Genomic DNA, 11582 nt, shown 5'->3' with positions numbered 1-11582 from the left:
GGCACCAAGGGAAGAAGGCGGAACTGAAACCAGGCCCAGAGCTGGCTCCCTGAGGCTATGCCCCTTTCCGGCAATCTCAGGCCACCCCCATTGGCCAGGCTGTCCATCCCACTGGCCTTAGGGCCCCTCCCACCCCCACTCTAGATAAGGCCAGCCCAGGACTGCTTCACTGGGCAATAGGCACTAGGGCTGGAATGGGGCCGCCGGGCTCCCCATGGCAGTGGGGGCTGCTGCTGCTGGGGCTGCTGCTCCCCCCTGCCACCCCCTTCTGGCTTTTCAATGTGCTCTTCCCCCCGCACACCACGCCCAAGGCTGAGCTCAATAACCACACACGGCCCGTCATCCTCGGTAAGCCCCCGTCAGGCCCCTGATGCACCAGACCAGACCTCAGAGGGCCTGGGCCCCAGCCCCCCGGTAGCAGACCCTGCCAAGGCCCTTCTGCCCCTGCATTTGCCCTGATACCTGCCTCTGTGTTTGAGGGTCCAAAGGCTTCTCCTGCAGAGAAATGAACCCCTTCCCCCACCACACTGTTCCTGTGTCTCTGAGCCTTCTACCCTAGACGGGTGGAGTTGAGGGCGGGTGTGCCTGAGGGCTTGGCCAGGGCATTACAAGCTGTGGTCAGCTACAGCCACTCAGCCCCCATCCGAGCAAAGACAGATGCCCAGCCCAGGAAAACAGATGAGGCCCATCAAGGCCTGCCTCCTACTCCAAGGCCTAGCCCCCACTCCCCCATACCTATTTGTTTTCACCTTGGACTTCGGCATTAATGGAGAGCCAGGCTAGGTATTTGCCTTTTGCGGACAGGGGTCAGTGGCCTTGGCCCCTGCACCTTCCCTGCCTGAGGGGAACCCGGGCTCTGGGCTGTTGGGGGGATGGGGTGGGGGGGTGTGATGGGAAAGGATCAAGTCCTTAGTTCCTGGAGGTTGAGGGTATGGGAGATGGAGGGGTGGAGCTGGTCACACAGTGCGAGGTGGGGGAACAGGCACGGGACGGGGGAGGAATCCAAGGAATTCAGAATGAAGGCTAGTGCCCACAGTGCCTGGCTGCCTGGGGAATCAGCTAGAAGCCAAGCTGGATAAACCAGATGTGGTGAACTGGATGTGCTACCGCAAGACAGAGGACTTCTTCACCATCTGGCTGGATCTCAATATGTTCCTACCCGTTGGAGTGGACTGCTGGATTGATAACACCAGGTACGTGCCATCCCCTCTGCCCCGGCCCCCATGCTCGGCCCCTTGGCTGCTGGCCTGCTGAATGTCCCATTGCCCCCAGGGTTGTCTACAACCGCAGCTCTGGGCGCGTGTCCAATGCCCCTGGTGTACAGATCCGTGTCCCCGGCTTTGGGAAGACCTACTCTGTTGAGTACCTGGACAACAACAAGCTGGCAGGTGTGTTTATTGGGGAAAGGGCGGGCTGCAGCCGTGGTCGGCCCACAGGAGCCGTGGCCAGAGCCTCCGATGCTGATGCCTTCCCCACAGGTTACATGCACACACTGGTGCAGAATCTGGTCAACAATGGGTATGTGCGGGACGAGACGGTGCGGGCCGCCCCCTACGACTGGCGGCTGGAGCCCAGTGAGTGTCTCTGCAGCTAGTGGGCTTGAGGCAGGTGAGCCCTGACCCCCCTCCCCCCACCCTGACCCCATCCACCCTGTGCTGCAGGCCAGCAGGAGGAATACTACCGGAAGCTTGCTGGGCTGGTGGAGGAGATGCATGCTGCCTACGGGAAGCCTGTCTTCCTCATTGGTCACAGCCTCGGTTGCCTGCACTTGCTCTATTTCTTGCTGCGCCAGCCCCAGGCCTGGAAGGACCACTTCATCGATGGATTCATCTCTCTTGGGGCTCCCTGGGGGGGCTCCATCAAGCCCATGTTGGTTTTGGCCTCAGGTGAGAGGGCCTCAGACCACCCGTGTCAATGAGGGGCCTGGGGCAGAGGGGAATGAAGCTGACCATGGGCCTGCCCTCACTCCTGCTTCTGCTCACAAGGCCAGGCTGAGGGTGTTATTTACCACCCCTGAGGCATGGCCCCTGTCACTGGCCCCTTGAGAGCAGTGAGCCTGGCCTGGCCTGGTAGCTCCTGCCAGAAGTCTGTTTTGGTGATTTGGTGTTTCAGTGACAAAAGGAAAGTAAACGGAGAGGAAGTGAACCCCGGCAATCTGACGCATGGACCTAAGTCTGTTCCTTGTGGTCTCAGGGCCTGCCCCCTCAGCTTTCAGTGGCCTTTTGCTTCCAGGAGCCCATTTTCCAGGGATCTGCCTACTGAGGACAGATCTGCCAAAGCCAGGCCAGAGCCTAGAAGCCCCCTGCCCTTTCCTGAGAAGGGGCACAGCTACCACCTGTTGAGCACCAACTGAACGCTGGGCACAGTCAGACTCGACCTTCCCCTAGTAGCTCACGATCTGCTGAGGGACACACTCATCAGACTCCATCAATAAGTGCCAAACACAGACACAGTCTAATTTCATCCTTCCCAAGAACATAGCTGCAATCCCTATGTAGCCCCAGGTCATAGGGGCCAACAGACACTCGGCTGAGGGAGAACCACCAGCACCATCCTCCCATCTACACACATAAACACCCATCTTCAGGAAACCAACTTCCCCTCCTTTTGAGGCTCTACATACAGCTCTGCCCTGCAGACATGCTATCAGGGCTTCTCATTTAATAAGCACATATTGAATACCTATTGAATGCCAGGCCTGCTCAGAGTTTGTGGCTTGGAGCCAGTGTTGGAATTGGGCAGGGATAGGATTGAGCATCCAGCTGAGCTTGGGCTGGGAGGCAAGCTTGTGGGCCGGAGGTAGCCAGGCTCCCTGACCCACCTTGCTTCTTGTTCACAGGTGACAACCAGGGCATCCCGATCATGTCCAGCATCAAGTTGAGAGAGGAACAGCGTATAACAACGACCTCCCCCTGGATGTTTCCCTCCAGCGAGGCATGGCCTGAAGACCATGTGTTCATGTCCACACCCAGCTTCAACTACACAGGCCGTGACTTCCAGCGCTTCTTTGCAGACCTGCACTTTGAGGAAGGCTGGTACATGTGGCTACAGTCACGTGACCTACTGGCAGGACTCCCGGCACCTGGCGTGGAAGTCTACTGTCTGTATGGCGTGGGCCTGCCTACACCCCGCACCTACATCTTTGACCATGGCTTCCCCTACACAGACCCCGTGGGGGTGCTCTATGAGGACGGTGATGACACTGTGGCCACACGCAGCACTGAGCTCTGTGCCCGCTGGCAAAGCCGCCAGCCACAGCCTGTGCACCTGCTGCCTCTGCATGGGACACAGCATCTCAACATGGTCTTCAGCAACCAGACTTTGGAGCACATCAATGCCATCCTGCTGGGTACCTACCGAAGTAGCGCCCCTGCACCTCCAGCTGCCAGCCCAGGGCCCCTGCCCCCCAAATAAAGACCTTCTTTTGCTCTCTAAGCTTTGACATGTGTCTTGTGGGTTGAGGAGGAGGCACTAGTGTCCACACACCAGGCTTCGCTGAGCAGTAGCCATAAACCTGGTGCTTTGTGGAAGGTAACGGACAAGATGGACTTGGGTGAAGCCTGGGATTGCACTGGGAACCCTGAGATGTATAGCTTCCCACTCTCTTGGTTGAGCTGCTTATGTAGCCTGCCTCTGCTCTGGGGGTGGGGGACTAGCGGTAGCTGCACACACAGCTGTGGGATGGGGCACCTGGAGCCAAGGGTAGAACAGGGCAAGGAAGAGGTGAGCTGTCCTGCCCACTCCCAAAGGGCTGGTAGATCCCACCTCTAGACAGGGCCTTTTTTCTTTTAAAGTTCTCTATATGGGGGGGGGGGGCAGGGCAAAGGAGAGGGAGAGGATCTCAAGCAGACTCCCTCCTGAGCACAGAGCCCACTGCAGGGCTCAAAACCACAAACCAGAGATCATGACCTGAGCCAAAATCACGAGTCAGACGCTCAACTGACTGAGCCACTCAGGTGTCTGCCCCCCTCGACAGGGCCTTTTGAGTGCTAAGTAGGTGACAGAAGCATAAGAGTTTAGAATCTGGGGGAGAGATAGCCACTAATCAGATAATTTCTCTAATGAAGGCTTAATTAATGGAGCTAAGTGGTCTGAGAGAAAAGTTTAGGCAGCACCAAGGGGCTGAGTCTTGTGGGTCAGGGAAGGCTTTCCAGAGGAAGTGGTGCCTATTCTTGAGATCGGATGAGAAGGGTAATGTGGGCCGCTGTAAAGGCTTGGATTTGAGCCTAAGAGCAATATGCAGCTGCTGAAGGGGTTAACCAGGGAAAGAGTGTAACCAGATTTGCAATCTAGAAAGAGTCCCTTCTCTGAAAGGTAAAGGGTAGCCTTGGCTGGGGGCTAAGAGGCAGGAAGCTTGGGGAAGCCAGGGAGGGCAGTGCAGCGTCCAGGGGAGAGAGGATGCTAGCTGAGACTAAAGCGGTAGTTAGGAGAAAGATGTGAACAGAAGGGTCGTTTGGGAAGTGAAAAAAGGCTTGGCCACTGGCAGAGCCCAGCATGCCTCCAGGCCCCGGAGCACTCCTCTTGTGAGAGGGAAGACAGCACCTAAGACAGGGAAGCTGGAAAGACCAGTGTCACCATGGTGGAGGACTGAGCTTTGGTGTTTCAGGGAGGAGGCAAAGGCAACAAAAGAGCTGAGAGAACGAGGGTGCCAAAGGACAAAAGGCAGCTATGCTTGATGCTGTTGGGAGGCCAGTAACAGAAACCTGGCCAGTGTGACAGCCTTAGGGCTGAGGGACTTGAGGTCAGAGTTGGGATATGGATAGGCAAAGCGAGGGGCTCAGGCTGGAAGAGGGCGGAGATGCTGAACAACGGCCAGACGGAGGCATTTGCCCCTCTGTTCTGACTGAAGACTAGGGAGCAGGATGGAAAGCCAAGCAAGGACATCTCCCCTTTGCCAAGCTGCCCAGGACCAGAGGTGAAGGCGAAAGTGAAAGAGAAGATGAAGGGGGCCAGCCACGCTCTGAGGAAAGGTGAAAGCGAAAGGGAGAAGCGTCAGACCGGCCAGGAAGGGTGCCTGACAGAGAACCTGGCTTTGGCCTTTCTCCCTCGGCGTTGGTCGCACGTAGACCCCCAACCCCTGGACCACCCTGCCCACCTTGAGATGCTGAAGCCGGCGTTTGAGCTCCGAAGGGGCTTCTCCTTCGAGAACTGCCAGAGGTGATGGGGGTGATGGCTGGTCCAGAGCTGAGCTGCCTATGCTCTCCATGAGGGCTTCTGGGAGTGGAAGCCCCAGGGCCTTTATTTCTGGTGGGGGCGGAGGGGCGGCAGAGTGTGTTGGGCGACTTGGGTTCCCAGGGTCCCACCCCTAGAGCTGAAGGAGGCTAGGACAGAGTTGGAGGATGTGATGAAGAGGAAACTCAAACCTGGGCCACTCCACTCCGTTTCCAGAAATGCATCCTTAGAACGAGTCCTCCCGGGGCTCCGGATCCCTCAGGCACACAAGACCGGCACCACCATCGCGGGCCTTGTGTTCCGAGTGAGCAGGGACTTGGGACTGGGAGGGGGGGGTTGTGGGGGCTGCTGGGGGATCGGACAGGAACTGAGCCAGCGGCCCCTCTCCCTCCCCAGGACGGGGTCATTCTGGGCGCGGATACGCGGGCCACCAACGATTCGGTTGTGATAGACAAGAGCTGCGAGAAGATCCACTTCATTGCCCCCAAAATCTAGTGAGAAATCCCCAACCCCTTCCCCCGCTCCGCAACCGCCCCTCGTTCCCATCCCCGGTCCTTGCATGTCCTAGCCCCTCCCACACCGATCCTCCCTTCGTTCTCAGCTGCTGTGGGGCTGGAGTAGCCGCGGACGCCGAAATGACCACTCGGATGGCGGCGTCCAACATGGAGCTACACTCCCTGTCCACCGGCCGCGAGCCTCGCGTGGCCACGGTCACGCGCGTTCTCCGCCAGACCCTCTTCCGGTGCTGGGGCGGGGCTAAGATGACCTGAGGAGGGGCCGCTGTAGGGAGGCTGGGACTGAGAGGAGGTGGGACAGGATGAAGGGCGGGGCTGCAAGAGCCCCGGAGACCGGAAAAGGCCGACCTAAGAGGAGCAGGGCAACAGGAAGGGGCGATCTTAGTACCCGGGCGCTAGACCACAGGAACGGGCGGGGCTCGGGTCTGGGGGCGGTGTCACGGCGGGGCGGGACCTGAAGACCTATGCTCGGAGCTGACCACGCCCACTCCGCGAAAAGGTACCGGGGCCACGTGGGCGCGTCGCTGATAGTGGGCGGAGTAGACCTGACGGGACCGCAGCTCTACAGCGTGCACCCCCATGGCTCCTACAGCCGTCTGCCCTTCACAGCCCTGGGTGAGCGCTTCCGCCCCTTCCCCTCGAATCGCTGCCCCGCGACCCTGGCCTCACGTTTGTCCCGTGACGGGGTGGCCACAACTGACCTCAGGTGCCCCTCCTACCTGCAGGTTCCGGCCAGGACGCCGCCCTAGCGGTACTGGAGGATCGGTTCCAGCCGAACATGAAGGTGAGCAACACCTGTCCCCCACTACGCGTTCATTGATGGGAAGTGCACGCGGGAGCTGGGCTAACACAGAGGTAACCTGGCCTAGTCTAGACGTTAGGGAAGGCTTCTTGGAGGAGGCGACGACTGAGTGGAAACTGAAGGGCCAGTGGAGTCAGAGTGAAGAAGTGCTATTCCAGCAGAGAACCGTCAGTGCCAAAGTTTGGACAGCCTGGAGAAGTCAAAGCTCAGGACCCTTTGAAGCTGAGGGAGGAGGGAATGGCAAGTAGGGGATGGAGTCTGGATTTTGTTTGGGGTGGGATGAAAGTGGATGACGTGTTGCTTCAGAGGTGCCTAAGGCCCAGAAGGGAAAAAGCAGTGAGCCGGTAGATTGGGCACCAAGACCACATTGGCTGGGTGGACAGCACTGGAAGCAGAACCACAAGTGTAAGTGACTCAGAGAAGTTTGTGAAGATGGGGCATTGGGAACACAGCGACCCTGGAGAGAGGGAGGCAGAGACCAGGGCAAGGGAGCTTGGGGTGGATGGGGGTATAGGGAAACAGAGGAGTCTGGGTATGAGCAAATGGTAAGCAATCTGGGCTTCAAGATGAACAAAACCTCTAGGCTGTAGCCTGAAGGTGATACCAGAAAAGTCCATCAGGCCTCTCACACACATATCATCACAGCTGGAGGCCGCGCAGGAGCTGCTAGTGGAAGCCATTACTGCAGGGATCCTGGGTGACCTGGGCTCTGGGGGCAGTGTGGATGCATGTGTGATAATGGGGACCGGCGCCAAGCTTCTGAGAACATTAAGCTCACCGACAAAGCCCATAGAGAGGTAGGAGCATGGGAGATGGGGGACCACTGGGAGGATGGGGCAGTAGCAGGGGAGATAGGGGGCTGCAAGAAGAGGATGGGCCATATGATGGGCCCAAGTTGAGAAGCCGCCCCCCACCCCTCCCAGGCCCAACCAGTACCGCTTTGCCCCGGGAACCACGGCTGTCCTGTCCCAGACAGTGAAGCCACTGACCCTGGAGCTGCTGGAGGAAACGGTGCAGGCCATGGAGGTGGAGTGAAGTAGGATGATGCTTAGGGCCTGGAACAAGGGGGAATAAACCCAGGAAATACAAAAACACCTAAACAGATTGCTGTGTTGTTCCTGGGTGGAGGGGGGGACAAGCAGCCGTCAGGACTCTGTAGCTAATGTACACCTGCAGGGGCCACTCCATGCGTGGCTCCAGGGCCTGGCCTAAGAGGTGCCCTTTACCCATAAGCTGCTTTAGGCATCTACTCCTCCAGAACCCCAGCCCTGGCAAGCATTGCAGCTTAAGGTGGAAAGCCCCCTCCTGACTCTCCACACCATAGAGGTCCCCCTATCACTCCAATGCCTTGCTCTTGCCCTCTAGTCTATTGGGGACTGTTGTAAAACCCAGAAGGCCCCATGCACTGCCCCCTTTACCTGGCTCATCAGTGTCCCATGGCAAAGCCCACAACCTCTCAGTCAAGGAGGCCCCCGTGGACCCCACTGAGTTAGTCCTCAATGCTGATAGAGGAGCTGCACCCTGACTCCAAGGGCAAGTTCTCCCAGAACACCCCTCACCCCTGCAACACCTTTACCTGTGCAACTGCTCCCATGACCAGGCACACCCTGAGGTGCTAACACCAAACAGGGCTTCTATTTGCATGTGCTGAGCTATGAGGGTGGGGGGAGAGGGAGGATGACACTCCCAAGTTTGCTGGGCTGATAGGGGTCATAGGGCTCATGCAGAGAGAGATGACATGACACATTTATCCAGCAAACCTTTGCTGAGCACCCACTGAGGGCCAGCCTAGGTACCACGTGCTGGCAGGAGCATCCGGCCGTCCGAGAGAACGGCTGACTCCACTGGAGCTTCGGAATGGTTAGTCTGCCCAACCCCTGGGGAGGGTATACCCTGAGCTGGACATCCCTGGGCCCCTGATTGTGCTCCCCCACCCCCAGTATTTTATTATAAAGATTTTTAAACACAGAAGTTGAAAGGATTGCACTGAACACCTATATACCCACAATCGACTTTACAATTATTACAGTTATATTTGCTTGATCACATTTCTATCCCTCCATCCCTCTGTTCAACCATTAGCGCATCTTATTTTTTTGACTGAAGTTTGGAGTCTGTTGGCGCCCCCCACACCTCTAGGAGCCCAGCCAACTTACCCACTGCAGCTTTGCACACAGGGCGGTCTTCTCTTCCTCAGTGCAGTCTCACCCTGGAACTGTACAACAGATGGGCTGTGGACACCAAGAGCTTGCCCATGGGAGCCCCAAGGCCCGGAGGCTGTCAGAAATTTAATGGCTGTCACCCTTGTACCCATAGCCTCCATCCAGGGTCAGCCAGTCACCAAGGGCTCACACCTTATCCTCCTGTGTCGCAGGCCCCCCCAGGTGTCATCTCATCAATAAGAGTGTGGGCTTTGCAGCCAGATGAAGGTTTGGGTCCAAACGCACTATATGCTGGTGGGAAAGTCACCCATCTCTTTGGGCAAACTGACTCTTGTTCCAAGTTGGTGAGAAATCACTGAGATGCTGTTAGATTTGTGACCTGCCAGAACCCATGTCCTGGCCACATGGCCCTGGCCCTCCACAACACAGCTGACACAGCAGGACATTTCCTCTACCCATCAGGAATACCCCTGGCTCCTGAGCAGGCTTCTCTGAGTCTGGTGCCCCTGACAGCCCTGAAGAACTTCCCTGATCCCGGCCACCACGTAGTCCACACAGACCTAACTTAACCATAAGTCCTTGCTACTCAGCACTCAACACTTGGGACGTGAGGTGGTTCAGGGAGCCAATCACAGACCAGGCTTTGGGGGGTGGAGGTGAGAGCCTCACACCTGGGCTCTGTCTGATAAAGTCCAGGCCTGGGTCCAAGACCTTGGCCTAGAGACCCTCCTCCTGACCAGAGCATGGGAGGGGGCTGAGCCCACACAGCTGGCTTGGCCTCAGGCCTGGGACTTTTGCCCAAGGACGAGGAGAACCATAAAAGCAGGCCCAGCTCTCAACCTCATGCCTGCCACAATGCTGCTGCTCAGTCTGACCCTTAGCCTGGTCTTCCTCAGCTCCTCCTGGGGTGAGTGGGCCTGGACTGGGGTGAGTGACCAGCCCTAAAGCAACCTGGCTCCCAAAACCAGCCCAGGCTTCCTGCCCAGGGGCTCGGGGAAGGAGCTGGGCTGGCTGGAAGGAAACCAGGTGGACAGAGTGGGTAAAGGAAAAAGGATGTGCCGGGGGTGGGGGCAAGAGGTGGGGCAAAAGGAGATCAGGCCAGAGCTAGGAGCCAGGGAAGGTTTAAGAAGCTGAGAAGTGAAGGTTGGACATGTAGTTTAGGGAGAAGGCTGTTGAGGCCTGGAGCAGGTGGCAAAGCCAGGGAGGAGACTATGCCAGGGGTCAGGGAGAAAAATGGCCTGAGCTAGAGGGTGTGGGTGAAGTTGGGGAACAGTGGGAAGTAAGGGTGGAGAGAGATATTAGAGAATGGACAGAATTTGGGGGTTGGTTGGACGTAGGTAAGGACATAGGTAACCCAGATACCTAGAGGTGCTCAGGGTGAGAAGGGGTAGTGACGAGCCCTCTCGATTTGGACCTGAGAGGCAGAGCCTTGGGGCACCCAGGAGGAGGTGGGGAGAGGTGGGTGGTGGTGTGGTGGTGTGGGAAACAGGTTCTCACCAGCCCAATGGCCAGGCTGCGGCATTCCTGCCATCAAGCCGGTACTGAGCTTCAGCCAGAGGATTGTCAACGGGGAGAACGCAGTGCCAGGCTCCTGGCCCTGGCAGGTGTCCCTGCAGGTACATCACCTGGGGGTGGGGCAGGGTACCAGGTGCTTCATGGCTAGATGTAGCCTGAGCCCACCCCTACTTCTGACCCCTGACCCCAGGACAGAAGCGGCTTCCACTTCTGTGGGGGTTCCCTCATCAGCCAGTCCTGGGTGGTCACTGCTGCCCATTGCAATGTCAGGTGAGTACTCCCACTCTACCTGCCCCCAAGCCCCCCTCTCGCCACCTCCTTCCCCTGGATGCCCCTCTCTTGTCACTCTGCCCTCCTTGCGGCTGCCCATCCCTACTCTCACTGCAGCCCTGGCCGCCACGTTGTTGTCCTGGGCGAGTACGATCGATCATCCAATGCTGAGCCTTTGCAGGTTCTGTCCATATCAAAGGTGGGTATCTAGGCTACAGACATGGAAAGGAAGAGTGGAGGGGCAGGTAGGTGGGCTCTCGGAATGAGGAATTCAGGGCATGCCCTAGGCTCGCCCCCTCAGCAACCATCAACCCTGGGGGGCCTATGCCCACCACCATCCCCCTTCCTGGTTCCACAGGCCATCACGCACCCTTCCTGGAACCCCGCCACCCTAAATAATGACCTGACGCTACTGAAGCTCGCCTCCCCAGCCCAGTACACAAATCGCATCTCACCAGTCTGCCTGGCTTCCCCAGATGAGGTGCTGCCTGCAGGCCTCAAGTGCGCCACCACTGGCTGGGGACGCCTCAGCGGCGTGGGTAGGAACTTGAGCCAAAGATCTGGGTGACAGGGCCAGGGTGGGAACAAGTCATCCAGGGCCTCACCATCCCCTTCTGACGCACAGGCAATACGACCCCAGCACGCTTACAGCAGGTGGCTCTGCCTCTGGTCACAGTGAATCAGTGCAGGCAGTACTGGGGCTCGCGCATCACTGATTCCATGATCTGTGCAGGCGGCGCAGGGGCTTCCTCCTGCCAGGTGAGCATCGGCACCCTGTCCTGTCCTCTGCACTGCCCTGTGGCACCCTCTGATCCCCACGGTGACTTTTCTCCTCTCCCTTCTTCAGGGAGACTCCGGAGGCCCCCTCGTCTGCCAGAAGGGGAACACGTGGGTGCTTATTGGCATTGTCTCGTGGGGCACCAGCAATTGCAATGTACGCCAGCCTGCCATATACACTCGGGTTAGTAAGTTCAGCGCCTGGATCAACCAGGTCGTAGCCTACAACTAAGCCGACCACAGGCCCTCTCCCCGTATCAATCCAATAAAGACCCCATGCTCTGTCCTCTTACTCTTGTCTGTCCTTTCATGGGAAAGGAGAGGCTCTTGAGAGTACCCCCCGACTTGGGACTCTTGACTTCTGGCACG

General features: G+C 58.0%; 3 protein-coding genes across 6 annotated transcripts; all 3 read left to right on the top strand.

Moving 5' to 3' along the window:
* The first annotated feature begins 63 nt into the window (after positions 1-63).
* Positions 64-3435, top strand: LCAT (lecithin-cholesterol acyltransferase). Of its 3 annotated transcripts, none has more exons than XM_045814905.2 (6): positions 64-348; positions 1037-1193; positions 1273-1388; positions 1479-1574; positions 1662-1886; positions 2840-3435. In XM_045814905.2, exons 1-6 carry the CDS (start codon positions 195-197, stop codon positions 3412-3414), a joined length of 1323 nt encoding a protein of 440 aa, XP_045670861.2. In that variant the 5' UTR covers positions 64-194; the 3' UTR covers positions 3415-3435. The 3 variants fall into 3 exon arrangements, with proteins under 3 accessions (XP_045670861.2, XP_087726636.1, XP_045670860.2); XM_087870510.1 differs by having other exon boundaries at positions 1028-1193; XM_045814904.2 differs by having other exon boundaries at positions 1273-1574.
* Positions 3436-4811: 1376 nt separating this feature from the next.
* Positions 4812-7583, top strand: PSMB10 (proteasome 20S subunit beta 10). The gene is made up of 8 exons (XM_045814909.2): positions 4812-5157; positions 5389-5476; positions 5569-5666; positions 5774-5914; positions 6187-6302; positions 6413-6471; positions 7135-7286; positions 7413-7583. The coding sequence occupies exons 1-8, from the start codon at positions 4940-4942 to the stop codon at positions 7522-7524; spliced, it is 984 nt and encodes a 327-aa protein (XP_045670865.2). The 5' UTR covers positions 4812-4939; the 3' UTR covers positions 7525-7583.
* Positions 7584-9461: 1878 nt separating this feature from the next.
* CTRL (chymotrypsin like) lies at positions 9462-11505 on the top strand. Of its 2 annotated transcripts, none has more exons than XM_045814910.2 (7): positions 9462-9558; positions 10164-10267; positions 10357-10436; positions 10554-10635; positions 10795-10975; positions 11062-11195; positions 11284-11505. In XM_045814910.2, the coding sequence occupies exons 1-7, from the start codon at positions 9495-9497 to the stop codon at positions 11443-11445; spliced, it is 807 nt and encodes a 268-aa protein (XP_045670866.1). In that variant the 5' UTR covers positions 9462-9494; the 3' UTR covers positions 11446-11505. The 2 variants fall into 2 exon arrangements, with proteins under 2 accessions (XP_045670866.1, XP_087726639.1); XM_087870513.1 differs by having other exon boundaries at positions 9480-9558; positions 10152-10267.
* Positions 11506-11582: the final 77 nt, after the last annotated feature.

Source organism: Ursus americanus, chromosome 21 (assembly GCF_024610735.1).
Source record: "Ursus americanus isolate L20-20 chromosome 21, mUrsAme1.1.p, whole genome shotgun sequence".
NCBI lineage: Eukaryota > Metazoa > Chordata > Mammalia > Carnivora > Ursidae > Ursus > Ursus americanus.
This window is presented reverse-complemented; position numbering and strand designations above follow the sequence as displayed.